Consider the following 18,851-nt stretch of genomic DNA (forward strand, 5'->3'; position numbering starts at 1 on the left):
TCCAGATGGTAGCAGCTGGAGAAGTTTGTGGTTGCGGTGACTCGGGACCCCAATGATCCTTTTTACATAGCTGTCTTTGTAAATTCGGATTCAGATTCAGATTCAGATTCAGCTTATACTCATTTAGAAACCACAAATGCAATGCAGTTAAAAAATGAGACAATGTTCCTCCAGAATGATATCACAAAAGCATATGACAAAACAGACTACACCAGAAAATCCACATAACCTTTGGCAATCCCCAATCCAGAGTCCGGAGAGGCTGCTGCATATTAATATCGCGCTACTGTCTTAGCGCATTCCCCGGAAAGGAGCTTCAAATCCACCAGACAAACAAGACCAAAAACTAAAGCTACAAGACCTGCACAAAACCACCTAATTACAACATATATTTACAACAGTGCAAACAATAGCATAATTGATAAAAAAAAAGACCATGGGCACAGTAAAAATAGTCCAAAGATGTTAAAAGACTATAAGTTCAAAAGAAACCACCACACAGTTTCCACAAGTCCTCAGGGTCCCAACTGACTCGCCATCCCACGCCGGCGGCAGAAGGGAATACCCCCGCTATGGACTTCCACGGCGCTGCCCGATTCAGCCTCGCAGACGCAGCACACAATGAAAGCTCCGTCGAACCCAGCCTCACAGACGCAGCACACACCGAAAGCGACCTGACCGCAGCAGACTCCGAGTCTGTCGAACCTCCGAGCCGACGACCATCCTCTCCGGCACAGCTTCTCCGAGCATCATCCTCTGCCGAGCGTATTAAGACGGTCCCGCCAACGGCCATTGGCAATGTGACCCCGAGGACTGGGGGCCTGTTCTTCCCAGCAGAGTCCCGGACCTCATAGCAGCAGCAACAATGAAAAAGGTCTTCCTGGAGATTTCCCGATGTTCCTCCGTGCTCCCACATCCATTTTCAATCGATTATGATTGCGCACGGCACCCCACTTCACAAATAACAGATAATCAGCTCTGGAGTGGCCGCTGCAAGCTGCGTCGTGCCGCCATCTTGGAAATGGCCTGAATAGTGGGAAGTTCACATCTACAGATGCACTGGGCTGTCTGCACTAATCTCTGCAGAGTCCTGCGATTGAGGGAAGTACAGTTCCCATACCAGGCAGTGATGCAGCCAGTCAGGATGCTCTCAATTGTGCCCCTATACAAAGTTCCTAGGACTTGGGAGCCCACACCAATCTTCTTCAACCGTCTGAGGTTAAAGAGGAACTGTGGTGCCTTTTTCACCACAGAGCCGGTACTTACAGACCACGTGAGTTCCTCGGTGATGGTTATGCTGAGAGGTAATGTTGCAGCTATATAGGACACTGGTCAGACCCCACTTGGAGTACTGTGCTCAGTTCTGGTTGCCTCACTACAGGAAGGATGTGGAAACCATAGAAAGGGTGCAGAGGAGATATACGAGGATGTTGCCTGGATTGGGGAGCGTGCCTTATGAGAAAAGGTTGAGTGAACTGAGTCTTTTCTCCTTGGAGTGATGGAGGATGGGGGTAAGTTTTTTACGCAGAGAGTGGTGAGTGCATGGAATTGGCTGCTGGCAACAGTAGTGGAGGTGGATACGATAGGGTCTTTTAAGAGACTCCTGGATAGGTACATAGAGCTTAGAACAATAGAGGGGTATGGGTAACACTAGGTATTTTCTAAGGTAAGGACATGTTCGGTACAGCTTTGTGGGCCGAAGTGCCTGTATTGTGCTGCAGGGTTTCTATGTTTTTATGTTTGTAACTTAAAGCTTTTCACCCTCTAAACCCCAATAGGTGTCTCCTTTTCTCCCGTAGCCCACAGCCAGCTCCTTTGTTTTTGCAACATTAATGGAGAGGTTGTTTTCTTGACACCACTTTGTCAGGGTGATGAATTCTTTTTTATAGGCTGCCTCATGATGATTTGAGATTGGGCCAATCAGTGTAGTATCGTCAGCAAATTTAATTAGCAGATTGGAGCTGTGGCTGGTGACACAGTCATGGGTATACAGAGAGTAAAGGAGGGAGCTTAGTACACAGCCCTAAGAGGCACCTGTGTTGAGGGTCATGGGGTCAGAGGTGAGGGAATCCACTCTTACAGGAATCTGACAGGAAGTCCAGGATCCAGCTACACAAGGCAGGGTGAAGGCCGAAGTCTCTGAGCTTTTTGTTGAGCCTGGAGGGAACTATGGTGTTGAGTGCTGAACTGCAGTCCAAGAACAGCATTCTCACATAAGCATCCCTCTTCTGCAGATATGTAAGGACGGTGGTTATTGCATCATCTGTCGATCGGTTGCTTCGGTAGGTGAATATTACAAAGGATGAAGTTTCAGGGAATTTGGAGGCATATGATAAAATATGCCAAAATCAGCATATATATACAAGAGAGAGGCATTGGAGTCAATGCACTCCATTGGAGTGTTGGGAGTACTGTGGAGCAGTGTTCAAGCTGAGGTAGGTGCTGCCTCTGGTGTTCACTCAAGAGCAGACTAGCCATATTGATTTCACTGCAGGCTGCTGTTACATTCATGGACTCAGGGACTTGGATGATATGTTCTTCTTTGTGACTGTATTTTATTAATATCTTATATGTGCTTGGTATCTTACATGTGCTATATATGCTTTGTGACTTGTGTAACCCTTGGTACTGTATTTTGCATCTTGGCCTCAGAGTAATGCAGTTTTGTTTGGCTGTGTTCATGGGTATACATAAAGGATTGAATGACAATCAAACTTGAACTTGATAGGTGCCAGAAAATGGCCATCATGAAGGATCCCACTCACACTGCTCATGGACTGCTTGTCATACTCCTATCAAGGAGGAGGCTATGTAGCATCGATGTCAGAACCACCAGACTCATACAGTTACATTCCCCGTCTAATCATCATCCCCACCCTTCCATGCCCCAACCACCACTACTTTATTACTTCCTGTCATTCACCTTATTTACAGACATTTCCATTGCCATCATCACATTATGGATGTACAGTCAATCTATGTATATAAGCTATCATATATATTTACAAATGTTTGTATATTTATTTGATTTTCATTATTATTATGTTCCTTGTCTTTTTTGTTTTTTTTGTACTGCATCTGCTCCAGAGTACAATTATTTTGTTTTCCTTTATACTAGTGCACAGGAAATAACATGAAACACTCTTGAATCTCAATCTTGAATTTTGAATCTAGTTTCTGTAAGGGGAAATCTGGCTTGACCAATCCATTGGAATTCTTTGAGGAAACAACAAGCAGAATAGATACACAAAGGAAAGTCAATGGATGTTGTTTACTTTGATTTTCAGAAGGCGTTTGACAAGGTGCCACACATGAGGCTGCTAAACTTGCTATTCACAAGTGAAAAGGATCTTGATCAGGATGAGGTCAAAGTAGAGCAGGCCTGTGTGCTGGACAATGTAGAGATTAAGGAAGAAGAAGTGCTGGATCTTCTTAAAAACATTAAGATTGCTAAATCCCCAGGGCCGGATATGATACACCCCAGGCTGTTGTGGGAATTGAGAGAGGAGATCACAAGAGCATTAGCCATGATCTTTGAATCCTCTTTGGCTGCAGGGGAAGTGCCGGGGGACTGGAGAATGGCAAACGTAGTTCCCTTGTTTAAAAAACGTAATAGGGAGAAACCTGGGAACTATAGACCGGTGAATCTTACATCAGTGGTATGCAAACTGCTGGAAAGGATTCTTAAGGATAGGATCTGTGAACATTTAGAGAAATACAGTCTAGTCATGGATAGACAACATGGCTTTGTGAAGGGAAGGTCATGCCTTACAAGCCTGATTGAGTTTTTTGAAGAGCTAACAAAAGAAATTGATGAGGGTAGGGCAGTGGATGTGGTCTACATGGACTTTAGCAAGGCATTTGACAAGGTCCCTCATGAGAGACTCATCCAGAAAATCATGAGGCATGGGATAAGTGAAACCTTGGCTGTTTGGATAAAAAATAGGCTTAAAGGAAAAAAGCAAAGGGTAGTTGTGGATGGAAAGTATTCTACCTGGAGGTCAGTGACTAGTGGAGTGCCACAGGGATCTGTCCTGGGACTCCTGCTATTTGTGATTTTTATAAATAACCTGGATGTAGAGATGGAAGGATGGGTGAGTAAGTTTGCGGATGACATGAAGATTGGAGATGTTGTGGATGGAGCTGTAGGTTGTTGAAGGATACAAGAGGATATAGACAGGCTGCAGAGTTGGACAGAAAAATGACAGATGGAGTTCAATCCAGATAAGTGTGAGGTGATGCATTTTGGAAGGACAAACCAGAAGACTGAGTACAGGATTAATGGTCAGTTACTTAAGAGTGTGAATAAACAAGGGGACCTTGGGGTTCAAATCCATACATCCCTCAAGGTCGCTGCACAGGTTGATAGGGTAGTTAAGAAGGCCTATGGGATGCTAGGCTTCATTAACAGGGGGATTGAGTTCAAGAGTAGAGAGGTCATGTTGCAACTCTACAAATCTCTGGTGAGAACACACTTAGAGTATTGTGTTCAGTTCTGATCACCTCATTATAGGAAGGATGTGGAAGCTATGGAGAGGGTGCAGAGGAGATTTACCAGGATGTTGCCTGGTTTGGAGAACAAGTCATATGAAGCAAGGTTAGCAGAGCTGGGACTTTTCTCTTTGGAGCGCAGAAGAATGAGAGGGGACTCGATAGAAGTCTACAAGATTATGAGAGGCATAGATAGGGTGGATAGTCAGTACCTGTTTCCTAGGGCACCAATAGCAAACACCAGAGGGCATATGTACAAAATTAAGGGAGGGGAGACATCAGGGGTAAGTTTTTTACACAGAGGGTTGTGAGTGCCTGTAATGACTTGCCAGGGATGGTGGTGGAGGCTAAAACATTAGGGGTATTTAAAAGCCTCTTAGACAGGCACATGGATGAAAGAAAAATGGAGGGTTATGGAGTAGTGTGGGTTTAGTACTCTTTTTTTAAAGATTATATGGGTCGGCACAACATGGAGGGCTGAAGGGCCTGTACTGTGCTGTAGTGTTCTATGGTTCTATGGTAAACAAGATAAGAGGCCATGGTATTATCAGAAAGATGCTAGCATGAAAAGAAGATCGGCTGACTGCCAAGAGTCAAAGAATGGGAATAAAGCGAGCCTTTTCTGGTTGGCTGTTGATGATTGGTAGTGTTCTTCAGGGGTCAGTATTGGAACCAATTCTTTTTACATTATATGTCAATGATTTGGATGACAGAACTGACAGCTTTGAGGACCACATTTGGAGTATTGTGAGCAGTTTTTGGCTCCAAATTTAAGAAAGTATATGCTGGCATTGGAGAGGAGGTTCAGAAGAATGATCCTGGGAATGAAAGTATTTACATGAAAGTTATCAACTTGATTGAGTTTTTTGACAACGTGATGAGAAATATTGATGAGGGTAGGGCAGTGGATGTTGTCTACGTGGATTTTAGTAAGGCTAATCCAGAAGATTAAGATGCATGGAGTCTGTGGCAAATTGTCTGTTTGGACTTATTCGAGCTGGAGGCCAGTAATTAATGGTGTTCAGCAGGGTTCTGAGCTGGAACCTCTGCTATTTGTGATGTATATAAATGACCTGGTTGAAAATGTAGGTGAGTGGGTTAGTAAGTTTGCAGATGATACCAAGATTGCTGGAGTTGTGGATAATGTAGAAAACTGGCAAAGAACACTGCACAATATATTTCTATTGCAGTTATGGGCAGAGAAATGGAAGAAAGAGTTTAACCCAAATAAATGTGAGGGGTTGCGTTGCACCTTGGTAGGGCAAATACAAGGAGAAAGTACATGCTTAAAGGAACGATACTTAACAGTGTTACTGAGCAGAAAGATCTTAGGATCCAAGTTCATACCTTCTTGATATTGGCTACACAGCTCAATAGGGTGGTTAAGAAGACTTATTAAATGCTTAAGTTTATTAGTTGACACATTGATTTCTAAAGTTCAAGAGGTTATGTTACAACTTTATTAAACTCTGGTTAGGCCACATCTGGAGTGTTGTATACAGTTCTAGTCACCGCACCATAAGAAGGATGTTGACGCTTTGGAGATGATGCAGAAGAGGTTTACCAGGAGGTTGCCTGGTTTAGAAGGCATGTGCTATCATGAGATGCTGGATGTTGTTTTATCTGGAGCAGCGGAGGCTCTGGGAAGATCTGACTGAGATTTATAAGATTATGAGAGGCATAGATAAAGTAGACAGGGAGAATCTATTCCCAGGGTTGAAATGTCTAATACCAGAGGGCATCTATTGAAGGTGACAGGCGGTTGGTTCAAAGGGGATATGAGGGTTAACTTTTTTACTCAGTGTGGCTGCCTGGAATGGTGGTAGAGGCAAATTCATTAAGGCTTTTAAGAGATGTTTGGATAGGCACATGGCTGTAAGGAAGATGGAAGGACATGGACATTTTGTAGGTAGGAGGGATTAGTGTTTAGGTGTTTTTTGATTTGCTTTTTAGCTGGTTCTGCACTAATTGTGGGCTAAATGGCCTGTACCTTAGTTGTAGTCTTCCTCTATACGAGGAGTGTTTTATGCCTCTGGGCCTCTACTCACTGGAATTTAGAAGAATGATGGAGGATCTCATTGAAACCTATGCAATACTGAATGTCCAAGGTAGAGTGGACGTGTAGAGGATATTTTCTATAGTGAGGAATTCTAGGACCATAGAGCCGAGCCTCAGAATAGAACATCCTTTTAGAACAGAGATAAGGAAGAATGTCTTTAACCAGAGGGTAGTGAATCTGTGGAATTCTTTGCCACAGATAGCTGTGAAGCCCATGTCATTGTGTATATTTAAGTTAGAGGTTGATAGCTTCTTGGTTAGTCAGGGCATCAAAGGTTACTGGGAGAAGGCAGAAGAATGGGGTGGGAGAGTTAAAGAAATCAGCCATGATGAAATGGTGAAGCAGATTCAAAGGGCCGAAAGTCCTCATCCTGCTCCTATGTCTTACTGTCTTTGGGAGTGACCTTGGGGGTGAAAATTAATCGTCCATGATCGAATGATGTAGCAGACTTGATGGGCTGAGTGGCCTAATTCTGCTCATTTGAATTATAGCTTATGATACATTGTATTGACAGTGTGGGATTCAGTCATGGTAAATGCTACTAAATTACAGGACAATAGCTGGATTTTCCATGTAGGTTGTCATTGGCTGGGTCTGTGTGCTGTAAATATCTCTTGCCATCTATCAGCCCAGGACTGGACATAGTTCAGGATGTGAGCTGCTCCATTTCTAAGGAGTCACAATGGCTCTGAACATGTAAAATCAACAACAAACATTCCTACTTCTGATCTTACAACTGAGGATGAGTCATTGAAAATGTTAGGTTTTGAACAGTACCTTGAGGAACTCTTGCAGAGAGGTTCTGTGGCTAAGATGACTGACCACGAGCACCTTCCTTTATAATGGGTATAATTCCAACCAACAGAGGGCTTTTCCCATGACTCCAATTGACTCCAGTTTAGTCAGAACCCTTTGATGCCACATTCTATCAAACACTACTCTGAAATTAGTTCTGTCACTTCTCTGCTGTTCAGACTTTTTGTAAATTTTTTCATGATTTGTTTTATGTTTATGGCTGTCAAATCGTTCATCTTTCCGTGTCATCCATTGCCAGTATTGAATGCTTTCCCCTTGATCCTCCTACACAGTCACATGCAAATCTTTGGTTTGAATGTAGACTTCAAATTGTGATGCATATTTAAAAAAAACTGATTAAGTCTCTTCAGCTTGGTAAATATAAAGTCAGACATTTTCATTTATTGTTAACTATTTTCTCTTTTTAGGATGAGAGAAATCAAGTGCTGATCTCAAATGTTTGGCTTCAAATGGTAAGAATTTTATCCACATCATTGTATTGTCCTGTGTACTGGTTGCTGCAGATGCAATTATGAAAAAAAAAATTGAAAACCATGAGTAAGCTAAATTGACACTGCATTACTTGCAAATACTGTTCTGAAAAAGACGTTTATCTATTTTAGAAAGATATAGAAATAAGAAATGAACCTTCTGTATGCTGAAGCATAATGTTCAAATCGTAAGGGTGAACTTAAAAGAGTCAGAAGCCTCCTGGAACACTGTGTGCCAAAATAATCAGCAAGGCTCTGCAGCAATCAATATTGCCAGCAGGACACACAACCACATAGCTGAAGCAATAAATCATAGAGAAAGTATACATTAGGGAGAAGGTATGGATAAAATTTGGAGTATACAGTTGAACCTACACCCATTGCTACTTATCCAGAGGCAATCCAGAGGCTGCCTATATTATGAAATGGAGTTAAAAGGTAATTCCCAATGTCATGCCCTGCACTGTGAGTAAAAACTAGAGAAACCAAAATTCCTGTAAACAAGCCCCTGGAGAAGTAATCTTTCATTGATAAGTTATTGTTTAAGGTGCAGACAGAACTAATTTAGATTATCACTTTAAGTAACACAGTGGCAGAGAATCTAGCAGACAGTGTTTCTAAAGTACATTAAGCTACTTTTAGAATAATTAGCAAGTATTGTTAAACCTAGAGGATGATCTGGTATGGAATAAACTTTATAACAGTATAAGGGAAGTCTGGAATTCATTAAGTGACAATTCAATTTTGCAAGGGATGCCTATCTATGCTAACCTCATCTGCCCACAATTAGGCCAGTATGTCTCTTCTCCTTTCCTATCCAAGTGCCTTTTAAAAGTCATTTCAGCCACTACCACTTGATCTAGCAGATGGTTCGAAATAACCGCCAACGTTTGTGGAAAACTTGTCGCACAAATCTCCTTTAAATTTCTCCCCTCTCACTTTCAATCTGTGCCCTCCAACGTTAGACTTCCTCTGGAAAATGAACTCTGCACTATCTGTACCCCTCATAATTTTATCAAACTCTATGAGGTCACCCTCAGCCTCCCACGATCTAATGAGAACATATCTAACCAATCCAACTCTTTGGAATGAATGTTTCACAGAGCATCAAAGTTCAATCTGCAGTGACCATCCTAAAGACCCAATTGTAGACCATTTCATCCTTCTTTCCCATTCCTAAGACCTTGCCTTGATTTTGCCACTACCAGGATGAAATCCAAAGCAAAATAGAGGGAAAACACTTTACATTTCACCTGGGTAGTCTACAAGCCAATGGTATGAATATTGAGTTTTCTAATTTTATGTAACCTGTCTTTGCCCCCTCTCCATTTCCTCTTGATCTTATTCCGGTCATTCAATTTTTGTCCCCTTTCCTAAGGCCCTTCTCTGAGCTATCTTCTATCTTCACACTCCCCATCCATATTGCTCTATCTGTTCCCTCTCCCACTTTGTTTGCTCTGTCTTCATCTACCATTCACATGCCATTATTTGCCAAATTGACCCCTGCTCGTCTCTGCTACATGGCCTTACTGCCTGCCATCTTATACCCTTCGTCACTTCACCAATTGCCTCATAGTCCCTTCTCACCTCTCCCCTTCCCCTCTTTATATTGGCCATTGCGCTTCTCCGCTCTCACTCCTAATGCAGGGTTTCAACCTGAAACATCGGCAATTTCTTTCCTCGCACAGATACTGTTGAACCTGCTGAGTTCTTCCAGCATATTGCTTATTTCTTGTGTCTTTTTCAAATCACTTCTTTTAACTAATGTCCACCACTACAGACAACGTTCTGCTGAATCTGTTCCACATTCTTGTTGTCATATGACAATCAAAGCTGTACCCAATACTGCAGGTGTGGCCTAGTGTACAGATACAATATGACATCCCAACTCTAATGCACAATGTCTCAATCTATGAAGGTAACATGCTAAATAACTCCATCCTTGTCTCTATTTTCAGAGAATTATGACCCGAGAGCTTCCTATATAACAGCACCCCTGAGGTCTATATGTCCCTGCCATTTACTCTTCATGTCTCAAATCATTTATATATTTTAGATGCAGTTTGCCAATGTATATGAGATCCTATTAGTTTTCTGGGCCAGCTGACCAAGCCTTATTAAAGTCCTTTGGTGCCTTGTCTATGTCCTTACCTTCATCAGCTTCCTCAGTTATTTTTATCTTGTGAGCAGGGGCAAATCCATCATTAAGCTGTATCAAACACAAATCACATCAGCCATGCTGGTTCCTTAGCAATGTGCTCTCATGCTTATGTGTGGTTCCTGCAGGTTTCCAATATGTTGCTAGGGAAATATAACTACACTGGTTCAGGCCTAGCAAATATACATGAAATAAAAACAGAAGTTTTGGAAGCACTCAGATCAGACAGGAAGTATGGAGAAAGAAAAGTCACAATACTCATCAAAACTTGGAAAATGGAAGAACAAATTGAGGGATGGTATTGGGATATACAATAACTGAGCACTCATATCCCTTGTGAACTGAAAGCTTCAAGACTTGCAAATCCCAGGGTAAAGGAATTTCACAGTTCTCTGGGAGAGGCATGACCCATCCAGACAAAGCCTCTCAGGGTCATGTGTAGCTTAATGAGATCACCCAATCCTCAGTGAGTGTACCTTTTTATAAACAGTACAAACCCCACCTGCCTCATCAGTCAGATTATCTTCCACACCACTCTCAGAGATGCAGGTACCTAAAATTGCTGAATGGTTTGAAGTAAAATTATCATAATTTAATAGTAGCATTATGCAAAATTTACGTAAGTGTCATGTATGATTAAATCAGAATCCAGATATGATTAATAAATAATAAATTAAGTAAACATCTTTATGAAGCAGAAAAGCTAATCTCAATGAGCTTCTCTTATTGATGAGGTTGATAGTAAGATTCTAAGATGAAAACAATGTGCATGAGATCTAGTTACAGCCTTGTTCTAACTCTAGTTGTTGCATAGTGAAATGTGCTTGTTGAATACATATTCTTGTGTGATATGGTTGGGAGCATACTTGAAGAAGGAGTCTGAGCAAGATTTGAGTACTGGAAGTCAGCACACATGTTTAATAAAAAAAAAACAGAAATGCCATCTGGTTAATTCTGTCTCTTTTAAAAAAAAATCTAATTTGTCACAGCTACCTATTTTTCACCACAGATGTAGATTGTTATCTGAAGCCCTATCTGATTCCTTTTTCAATGAATAAGCATTTCATCTTTGGCATTCTAAATGATAGAAGCATTTTGTGCACTGGTTCAATTGGCAATTAGCTTCAGTGGATCTTCCCTCCAGTGGAAACAATTTCTTTCTTGCCACTCTATTAAATTCATCACATTAGAATATGCTCTACTCTCTTTACACCTATGACTGTCCAGCTAAGACAGTTCCAACACCATATACAAGTTTACTGATGACTCCACTGTTGTGAGCTGTATCAAAGGTGGTGATGAATCAGTATACAGGAGGGAGATTGAACATTTGGCTAAGTAGTGTGATAACAACAACCTCTCACATAATGTCAATAAGACCAAAGAACTGATTGTAGACTTCATGAGAGCCAAACCAGAGATCCATGGGCCAGTAATCAATGGAGGATCAGAGATGGAGTGGGTCAGTAACTTTAAACTCCTGGTGTCACTATCTCAGAGGACTTGTTCTGGACCCATCATATAAATATAATTGTGAAGAAAGCACGACAGCACCTCTACTTCCTCAGGAGTCTGTGGAGATTTGGCATGTCATCGAAAACCTTGGCAAACTCCTATAGGTGTGTGGTGGAAAATGTTCTGACCGGCTGCATTACAGCTGGTATGGGAACACCAATTCCTTTGAGTAGAAAATCCTACAAATATAATAGATTCTGCCCAGTGTATCATGGGTAAAACCCTCCCAACCATTGAGCATATCTATATAAAATGTTGCTGTAGGAAAGCAGCATGCATTATCAAAGATCCTCACCACCCAGGCCAAGCTCTTTTCTCAGTGCTGCCATCAGGTAGAAGGTACAAGTTCCTCAGGACTCACACACACCAGGTTCAGGAATAGTTACTACCCCTCAGTCATCAGGATCTTGAACAAAAGGGGAATAATTACACTTATTTAAGGACTCTTTTATCTTGCTATTTCATGCTTGTTATTTATTCCTATTTATTTATCTATATCTGTCAGCTGATCCTGTTTACAGTTACTGTTCTATAGATTTACTATGCATGCCCTCAGGAAAAAGAATCTCAGGGTTGTATGTGGTGACATGTATGTACTCTGATAATAAATTTTACTTTGACCTTTGACTTGGACTTGAAAACCCTCTTTGTTTTCACTGCTTTGAGAAGAACAGTCTCAGTTCTTATTACCCCTCCAAGTATTTTGGTGAATGTTCTTCACATACTATTTAACACCTTAATGTCCTTTCTTAAATGTCAAAACCAAAATTAGCTGTAGCACTGCAAACTCAAGACACCATACAAACTCCCTATTATTCTGAGAGAGCTTCATGCATTAGAAATTTAGGGACCAAGAAAGAAGTGCTAAACAGCTTGTGCACAATGGACCAACAATGGTCTTCTTAAGTTCTGACCACTGTAAAATTAATCAACCTGATGCACAAAGGGAGGAAAGTCTTCTCCTCCGCACACCCTGCATTCTATTAGTCAGGCAGAGATTGGGTCTTGGAGGACTGGGTGTGGGTATTGGTTGGTAACTGGGAAGAAAGTATGAGTTATGATCTGATGCAGGTGTTGGATTGGTGAGGAGCGGGGTTTGAGAATTGAATAAAGGAATATTTTGAGCCCCCACCCCCAGAGAAAGCCAAAGTTATGATTAATAATTAATATATTAGCTAGATGACTATCTCTATGTCAAGTAAATGTCAAACTCCATTCCCTGAGGTTTGCTCAGGCAGCTTGCATTCATTTTGAGGCTGCAGAAAACTAGCTGTCATGAAGACTTACTCCTTCCTATATGATTAGTCTGCACTGCATGCCAGAAGTGCATGTGTGTATAAACATCACAGAGGTAATGTTCATTATATGCTGCTAGTCCCCCGCTATGCACATCCAGACACCTCTCTGCATTACTGACTGCAAGGTAAGTACAAGATCAGACCTTGCTAAACACTGTCAGACATTACTGTACCACATAGCATACATAAATTTATGGGCCAGGAATTTCATAATAATGCAAGAATTCTCCATTGGAATTATTTTTAAAACCAAGATTGATTTTTTTGTTTAAAGAATGTATACTGTAAATGGGATTAATCAGCACAATGGCAATGCAGGCAGTGCTGCTGTCTCAGACGTCCAGTGACCCAACCTCCTGCCCTGTCTGGGCGGATTTTGCATGGTTGCTCAGTTACAGTGTTAGTTTCCCCTGTGCTCCCTGGTTTGCTGCCACATCCCAGAGATTTATTGGTTAATTGGCCCTGGTGCAATGTATTGTTGGAGAATGAGGGAGGAGCTAATGGACACATGAGAGTGAGTAGGTTCCAGGTAGATCAGTGGAGAAATGGCTGTGAGAGTGAGTAAACTCAATAGCTGAATGACCTCCATAAAGAAATAAAAAAGATGATTGTAGAACTATGACTGATTCTTTTCAAAGACAAATCAAGGTGCATAGAATGAAGTTTCCCTCTGTCATTCTCATAGACAGTTCTAATGTGAGAGCTTGGGTGGTAACATATCACATTGACAACATTCCTGTTCGAATTTATTAGAAGTCCCTTATGATTTCTTTGAATATCCCTTTGAAAAGAAATCATCAAAGTCACAAACTTACACAAGCATTCACTGGAGCCATCTAAAAATGTTCTGCTATTTGGAATTTGCAAAGAGTTGTTGGAAACAGTGAGAGTGAAGCAGATGAAGTGGTGCCAGGTTTGGAGCTTTGAGAGTTGAAGAGCCTAAGGCAATTAAAGAGTCATTAGATGTTGTAATTGCAGATATTTTTGAGCCCATTCATTAGGTGCTGCTTCTTAATTTGCAGTGCACTTCCAGTGGAGTTTTGGAAGCCAGTTCTTCCGTTATAAAGAAGACCTAGAGCATTGAAGCAGACCCATCAGCCCAACTTATTCATGCTGACCTGAGCTAGACAAATTCCAGATCCTGGATGGATCTCAAACAGTAATAAGATTGAGATCAAAATAGAGAGTCCAGCAGTGTTGTGTCAAGAGAATATCTTTTTCCTCAATGTCAACAAAATAAAGGAACTGGCTATTGATTTCAAGAAGGGGGTTGGAGTACATGACACTACCTGTATCAATAGGGCTGAGCTGGAGATGGTTGAGAGCTTCAAGCTCCCAGGTCTGAATATGATCGCCAATTTGTGCTCGTATAGTCACATGGACATTACACCCTAAAAAAAAATCACACCAACATTTCTACTTACTCAGAATTCAAAGGTTCAAAGGTCGAATTTAATGTCAGAGAAATGTATACAATACACATCCTGAAACGCTCTTCCTTTGCAAACGTCCACGAAAACAGAGAAGTGCCCCAAAGAATGAATGACAGTTAAATGTGAGAACCCTAAAGTCTCCCCCAGCTCCCCCCTCCCACACGTAAGCGGCAGCAAGCAACAATCCCCCCTCTGCCCACCAGCAAAAATAAATGTGCATCGGTACCATCACCGAGCCCAAGCGTGTGCTAAGCAATAGCAAAGACACAGACCAAAGTTACCCCAAAGGCTTCGCATTTCATCCGACATTCGACAAACCACAGGTTCTCTCTCTCCCTGGCATGGGAGAGGGAGGTGTCCCCCATTTTCACAGCGGGCAGGAGACATAACAACAACCTGCTGGTTTACGATGTTAAAAGTTCACTTTTCTCAAGCTCTGTGTCCAAAGATCGCAAAGACCTTGAGTCTTCAGGCCCACAGCGAAAGATTTCCCGGCCTCCCAGACGACACACGAGTCTTCTGCTGTGACACTGACCCTCGATTTCCAGAGCTCTGAGATCTTAGGCTTCCAAACACGATCAAGACTCTCAGGCCAAACCCTTGGCATGGCGAATAACGGCCGGTCGTGGAACCCCAAGACCGGGTCCCATTCCCGTAAAGGACTGAAGCCTGCGTGTAACTCCAGGTCAGGGTCTTCAAAAGAACCCTGAAGGGGAAAAATAAAGATATTAAAGGTAGAAAGAAAGCTGTTTCCGAAGATGCAAGCAAAGAAGTCGCCGTTAGGTGCCATTACCCACCTAAGCTCCACCTTCTATCGCCTTCTAAGGAATTTCTGCATGTCCCTGATAACTCTTATCAATTTTTATAAATGCATCAAGGAAAACATTTGGGCTGGATGCACTACAGCATGGTTCGGCAACTGCTCTGCCCAAGACCGCAAGATACCACGGAGAGTGAAGAACACAGTCCACTACATTATGCAAGCCGTCATCTCCTCTTTTGACTCCATTAACATGTGGCTCTTAGGAAGAAGCTAACAAAATCAAGGGCCTCTGTCACCCTTGTTATTCCTTCTTCTCCCCTCTGGCATGAGGCAAAAGAAATAACAGCCTGATAGCATAAACCATTAACCAAATTCTATGCCACCAGCATTAGCCCCTTGAATGGACCACTTAAGGGGAAAATGATGAACTCTTGATCTCCCCACCTACCTCGTTTTAGAACATAGAACAGTACAGCACAGTACAGGCCCTTCAGCCTACATTGTTGTGCTGACCCTTAAACCCTGCCTCCCATATAACCCTCCACCTTAAATTCCTCCATATACCTGTCTAGTAGTCTCTTAAATTTCACTAGTGTATCTGCCTCCATCACTGACTCAGGCAGTGCATTCCACGCACCAACTACTCTCTGAGTGAAAAACCTTCCTCTAATATCCCCCTTGAACTCTCCACCCCATACCTTAAATCCATGTCCTCTTGTATTTAGCAGGTCCCAGAACTGATCCTCATGGGACATCACTAGTCACAACCCTTCAATCCAAATGTACTCCCTCCACCACGACCCTCTGCTTTCTGCAGGCAAGCCAATTCTGAATCCACCTGGCCAAACTTCCCTGGATCCCATGCCTTCTGACTTTCTGAATAAGCCTACCGTGTGGTACCTTATCAAATTCCTTACTAAAATCCATGTAGATCACATCCACTGCGCTACCCTCATCTATATGCCTGGTCACCTCCTCAAAGAACTCTATCAGGCTTGTTAAACACGATCTGCCCTTCACAAAGCCATGCTGACTATCCCTGATCAGACCATGATTCTCTAAATGCCCATATATTCTATCTCTAAGAATCTTTTCCATCAGCTTTCCCACCACAGAAGTAAGGCTCACTGGTCTATAATTACGCGGACTATCCCTATTACCTTTTTTTGAACAAGGAGACAACATTTGCCTCCCTCAAATCCTCCGGTACCATTCCCGTGGACAACGAGGACATAAAGATCCTAGCCAGAGGCTCAGCAATCTCTTCCCTTGCCTTGTGGAGAAGCCTGGGGAATATTCCATCAGGCCTCAGGAACTTAACCATCCTTATGTATTTTAACAACTCCAACACCTCTTCTCCTTTAAAATCAACATGCTCCAGAACATCAACCTCACTCATATTGTCCTCACTGTCATCAAGTTCCCTCTCATTGGTGAATACCGAAGAGAAGTATTCATTGAGGACCTCACTCACTTCCACAGCCTCCAGGCACATCTTCCCACCTTTATCTATAATCAGTCCTATCTTCACTCCTGTCAACCTTTTGTTCTTCACATAATTGAAGAATGCCTTGGGGTTTTTCTTTACCCTACTCGCCAAGGCCTTCTCATGCCCCCTTCTTGCTCTCCTCAGCCCCTTCTTAACCTCCTTTCTCGCTACCCTATATTCCTCAATAGACCCATCTGATCCTTGCTTCCTAAACCTCATGTATGCTGCCTTCTTTCATCTGACTAGATTCTCCACCTCACTTGTCACCCATGGTTCCTTCACCCTACCATTCTTTATCTTCCTCACTGGGACAAATTTATCCCTAACATCCTGCAAGAGATCCCTAAACATTGACCACATGTCCATAGTACATTTCCGTGCAAAAACATCATCTCAATTCACACCTGTGAGTTCTAGCCTTATAACCTCATAATTTGCCCTTCCCCAATTAAAAATTTTCCTGTCCTCTCTGATTCTATCCTTTTCCATGATAATGTTAAAGGCCAGGGAGCAGTGGTCTCTGTCCCCCAGATGCTCACCCACTGACAGATCTGTGACCTGACCCGGTTTGTTACCTACTACTAGATCTAGTATGGCATTCCCCCAGTTGGCCTGTCAACATACTGTGACAGGAATCCATCCTAGACACACTTAACAAACTCTGCCCCATCTAAACCCTTGAAACCAATCAGAAACCAACCAGTATTAGGGAAGTTAAAGTCACCTATGATAACAACCCTGTTATTTTTGCACCTTTCCAAAATCTGCCCCCCAATCTGCTTCTTGGTATCTCTGCTGCTACCAGGGGGCCTATAGAATACCCCCAGTAGAGCAACTGCTCCCTTCTTGTTCCTGACTTCCATCCATACTGACTCAAAAGAGGATCCTGCTACATTACCCACCCTTTCTGTAGCTGTAATAGTATCCCTGACCAGTAATGCCTCCCCTCCTCCCCTTTCCCCCCCTTTCTATCCCTTTTAAAGCACTGAAATCCAGGAATATTGAGAATCCATTCCTGCCCTGGTGCTAGCCAAGTCTCTGTAATAGCCACTACATCATAATTCCATGTATGTATCCTAGCTCTCAGTTCATCACCTTTGTTCCTGATGCTTCTTCCATTGAAGTACACGCACTTTAGCCCTTCTACTTTACTACCTTTACACCCTTTATTCTGTTTCTCTTTCCTCAAAGTCTCTTTATATGTTAGATCTGGCTTTACTCCATGCACTATACTTGCAGCTCTCACATGACCTTTATCCTCCTCCACCTCACTATCTGCTCTAACACTCTGGTTCCCCTCCCCCTGCAAATCTAGTTTAAACCCCCGCCCCCCCCCCCCCCCCCCGGAGCAGCACTAACAAACCTTCCCGCAAGGATGTTAGTCCCCCTCCAGTTCAGGTGCAACCCGTCCCATCGGAACAGGCCCCACCTTCCCTGGAACAAGGCCCAATTGTCCAGAAACATGAAGCCCTCCCTCCTGCACCAACTCCTCAGCCACGTATTTAGCTGCATTATTTCTAGCCTCACTAGCATGTAGCACCGGTAGCAATCCTGAGATTGCAACCCTGGAAGTCCTGTCCTTCAATTTTGCACCTAACTCCCTAAATTCTCTTTGCACGACCTCCTCCTTCTTCCTATCCACGTCATTGGTCCCTACATGGACCACGACATCTGGCTGCTCACCCTCCCGCTTGAGAATGCTGAGAACTCGATCTGAGATATCGCGGACCCTTACCCTTTTTTTGTCTACCTGTCCTGCATTTTCTGACTGTAACACTATGCCCTGTCTTCTATTTTCTCCTTACTACCACGACTGCCATCCGATTCCTAAATGGTCATTGAACCCACGAACACTACCTCAATGTTTTGAGTATATATTATTTCTGTTTTTGCACTATTTTTGATCTATTCAATATATATATACTATGTAAATGATTTACCTATTTATTTATTTTTCTTTCTGTATTATCACGTATTGTATTGAACTGTTGCTGCTAAGTTAACAAGTTTCACAATACATAAACCTGACTCTGATTCTGTGAATTGTCCCGTGATTAGCTGAGGGGTACATCAGGGTTTGCTGGGCGGCACAGCTCAAAGGGCTGGAGGAGCCAACTCTCAACAAAAAATAAATAATAAATAGCTGTAAATCTATCATATTTTATTCTATTACCTCCACGCCCCCATTCGCATTAGCTTCCCCTCACCTATTTACAGTGGCTAATTATCTACTAGCTCAAATGTCTTTGTTGTGTAGGAGGAAACTGGATCACCTGGGAAATCTGTGCAAACTCCACACTAGTAGCACCGGAGGTCAGTATTGAACCCACATCATTAGAGCTCTGAGGCAGTGACTCTT

General features: G+C 42.5%; 1 protein-coding gene across 3 annotated transcripts in view; it reads left to right on the top strand.

Moving 5' to 3' along the window:
* Positions 1-18,851, top strand: part of chrna8 (cholinergic receptor, nicotinic, alpha 8) — a 364,842-nt gene that overhangs the window by 216,321 nt on the left and 129,670 nt on the right. For all 3 annotated transcript variants that reach the window (XM_073048652.1, XM_073048653.1, XM_073048654.1), the window contains exon 3: positions 7,774-7,818. In XM_073048652.1, the coding sequence (XP_072904753.1) occupies positions 7,774-7,818 (45 nt within the window). The remainder of the gene's footprint in view (positions 1-7,773; positions 7,819-18,851) is intronic.

Source organism: Hemitrygon akajei, chromosome 6 (assembly GCF_048418815.1).
Source record: "Hemitrygon akajei chromosome 6, sHemAka1.3, whole genome shotgun sequence".
Taxonomy (NCBI): domain Eukaryota; kingdom Metazoa; phylum Chordata; class Chondrichthyes; order Myliobatiformes; family Dasyatidae; genus Hemitrygon; species Hemitrygon akajei.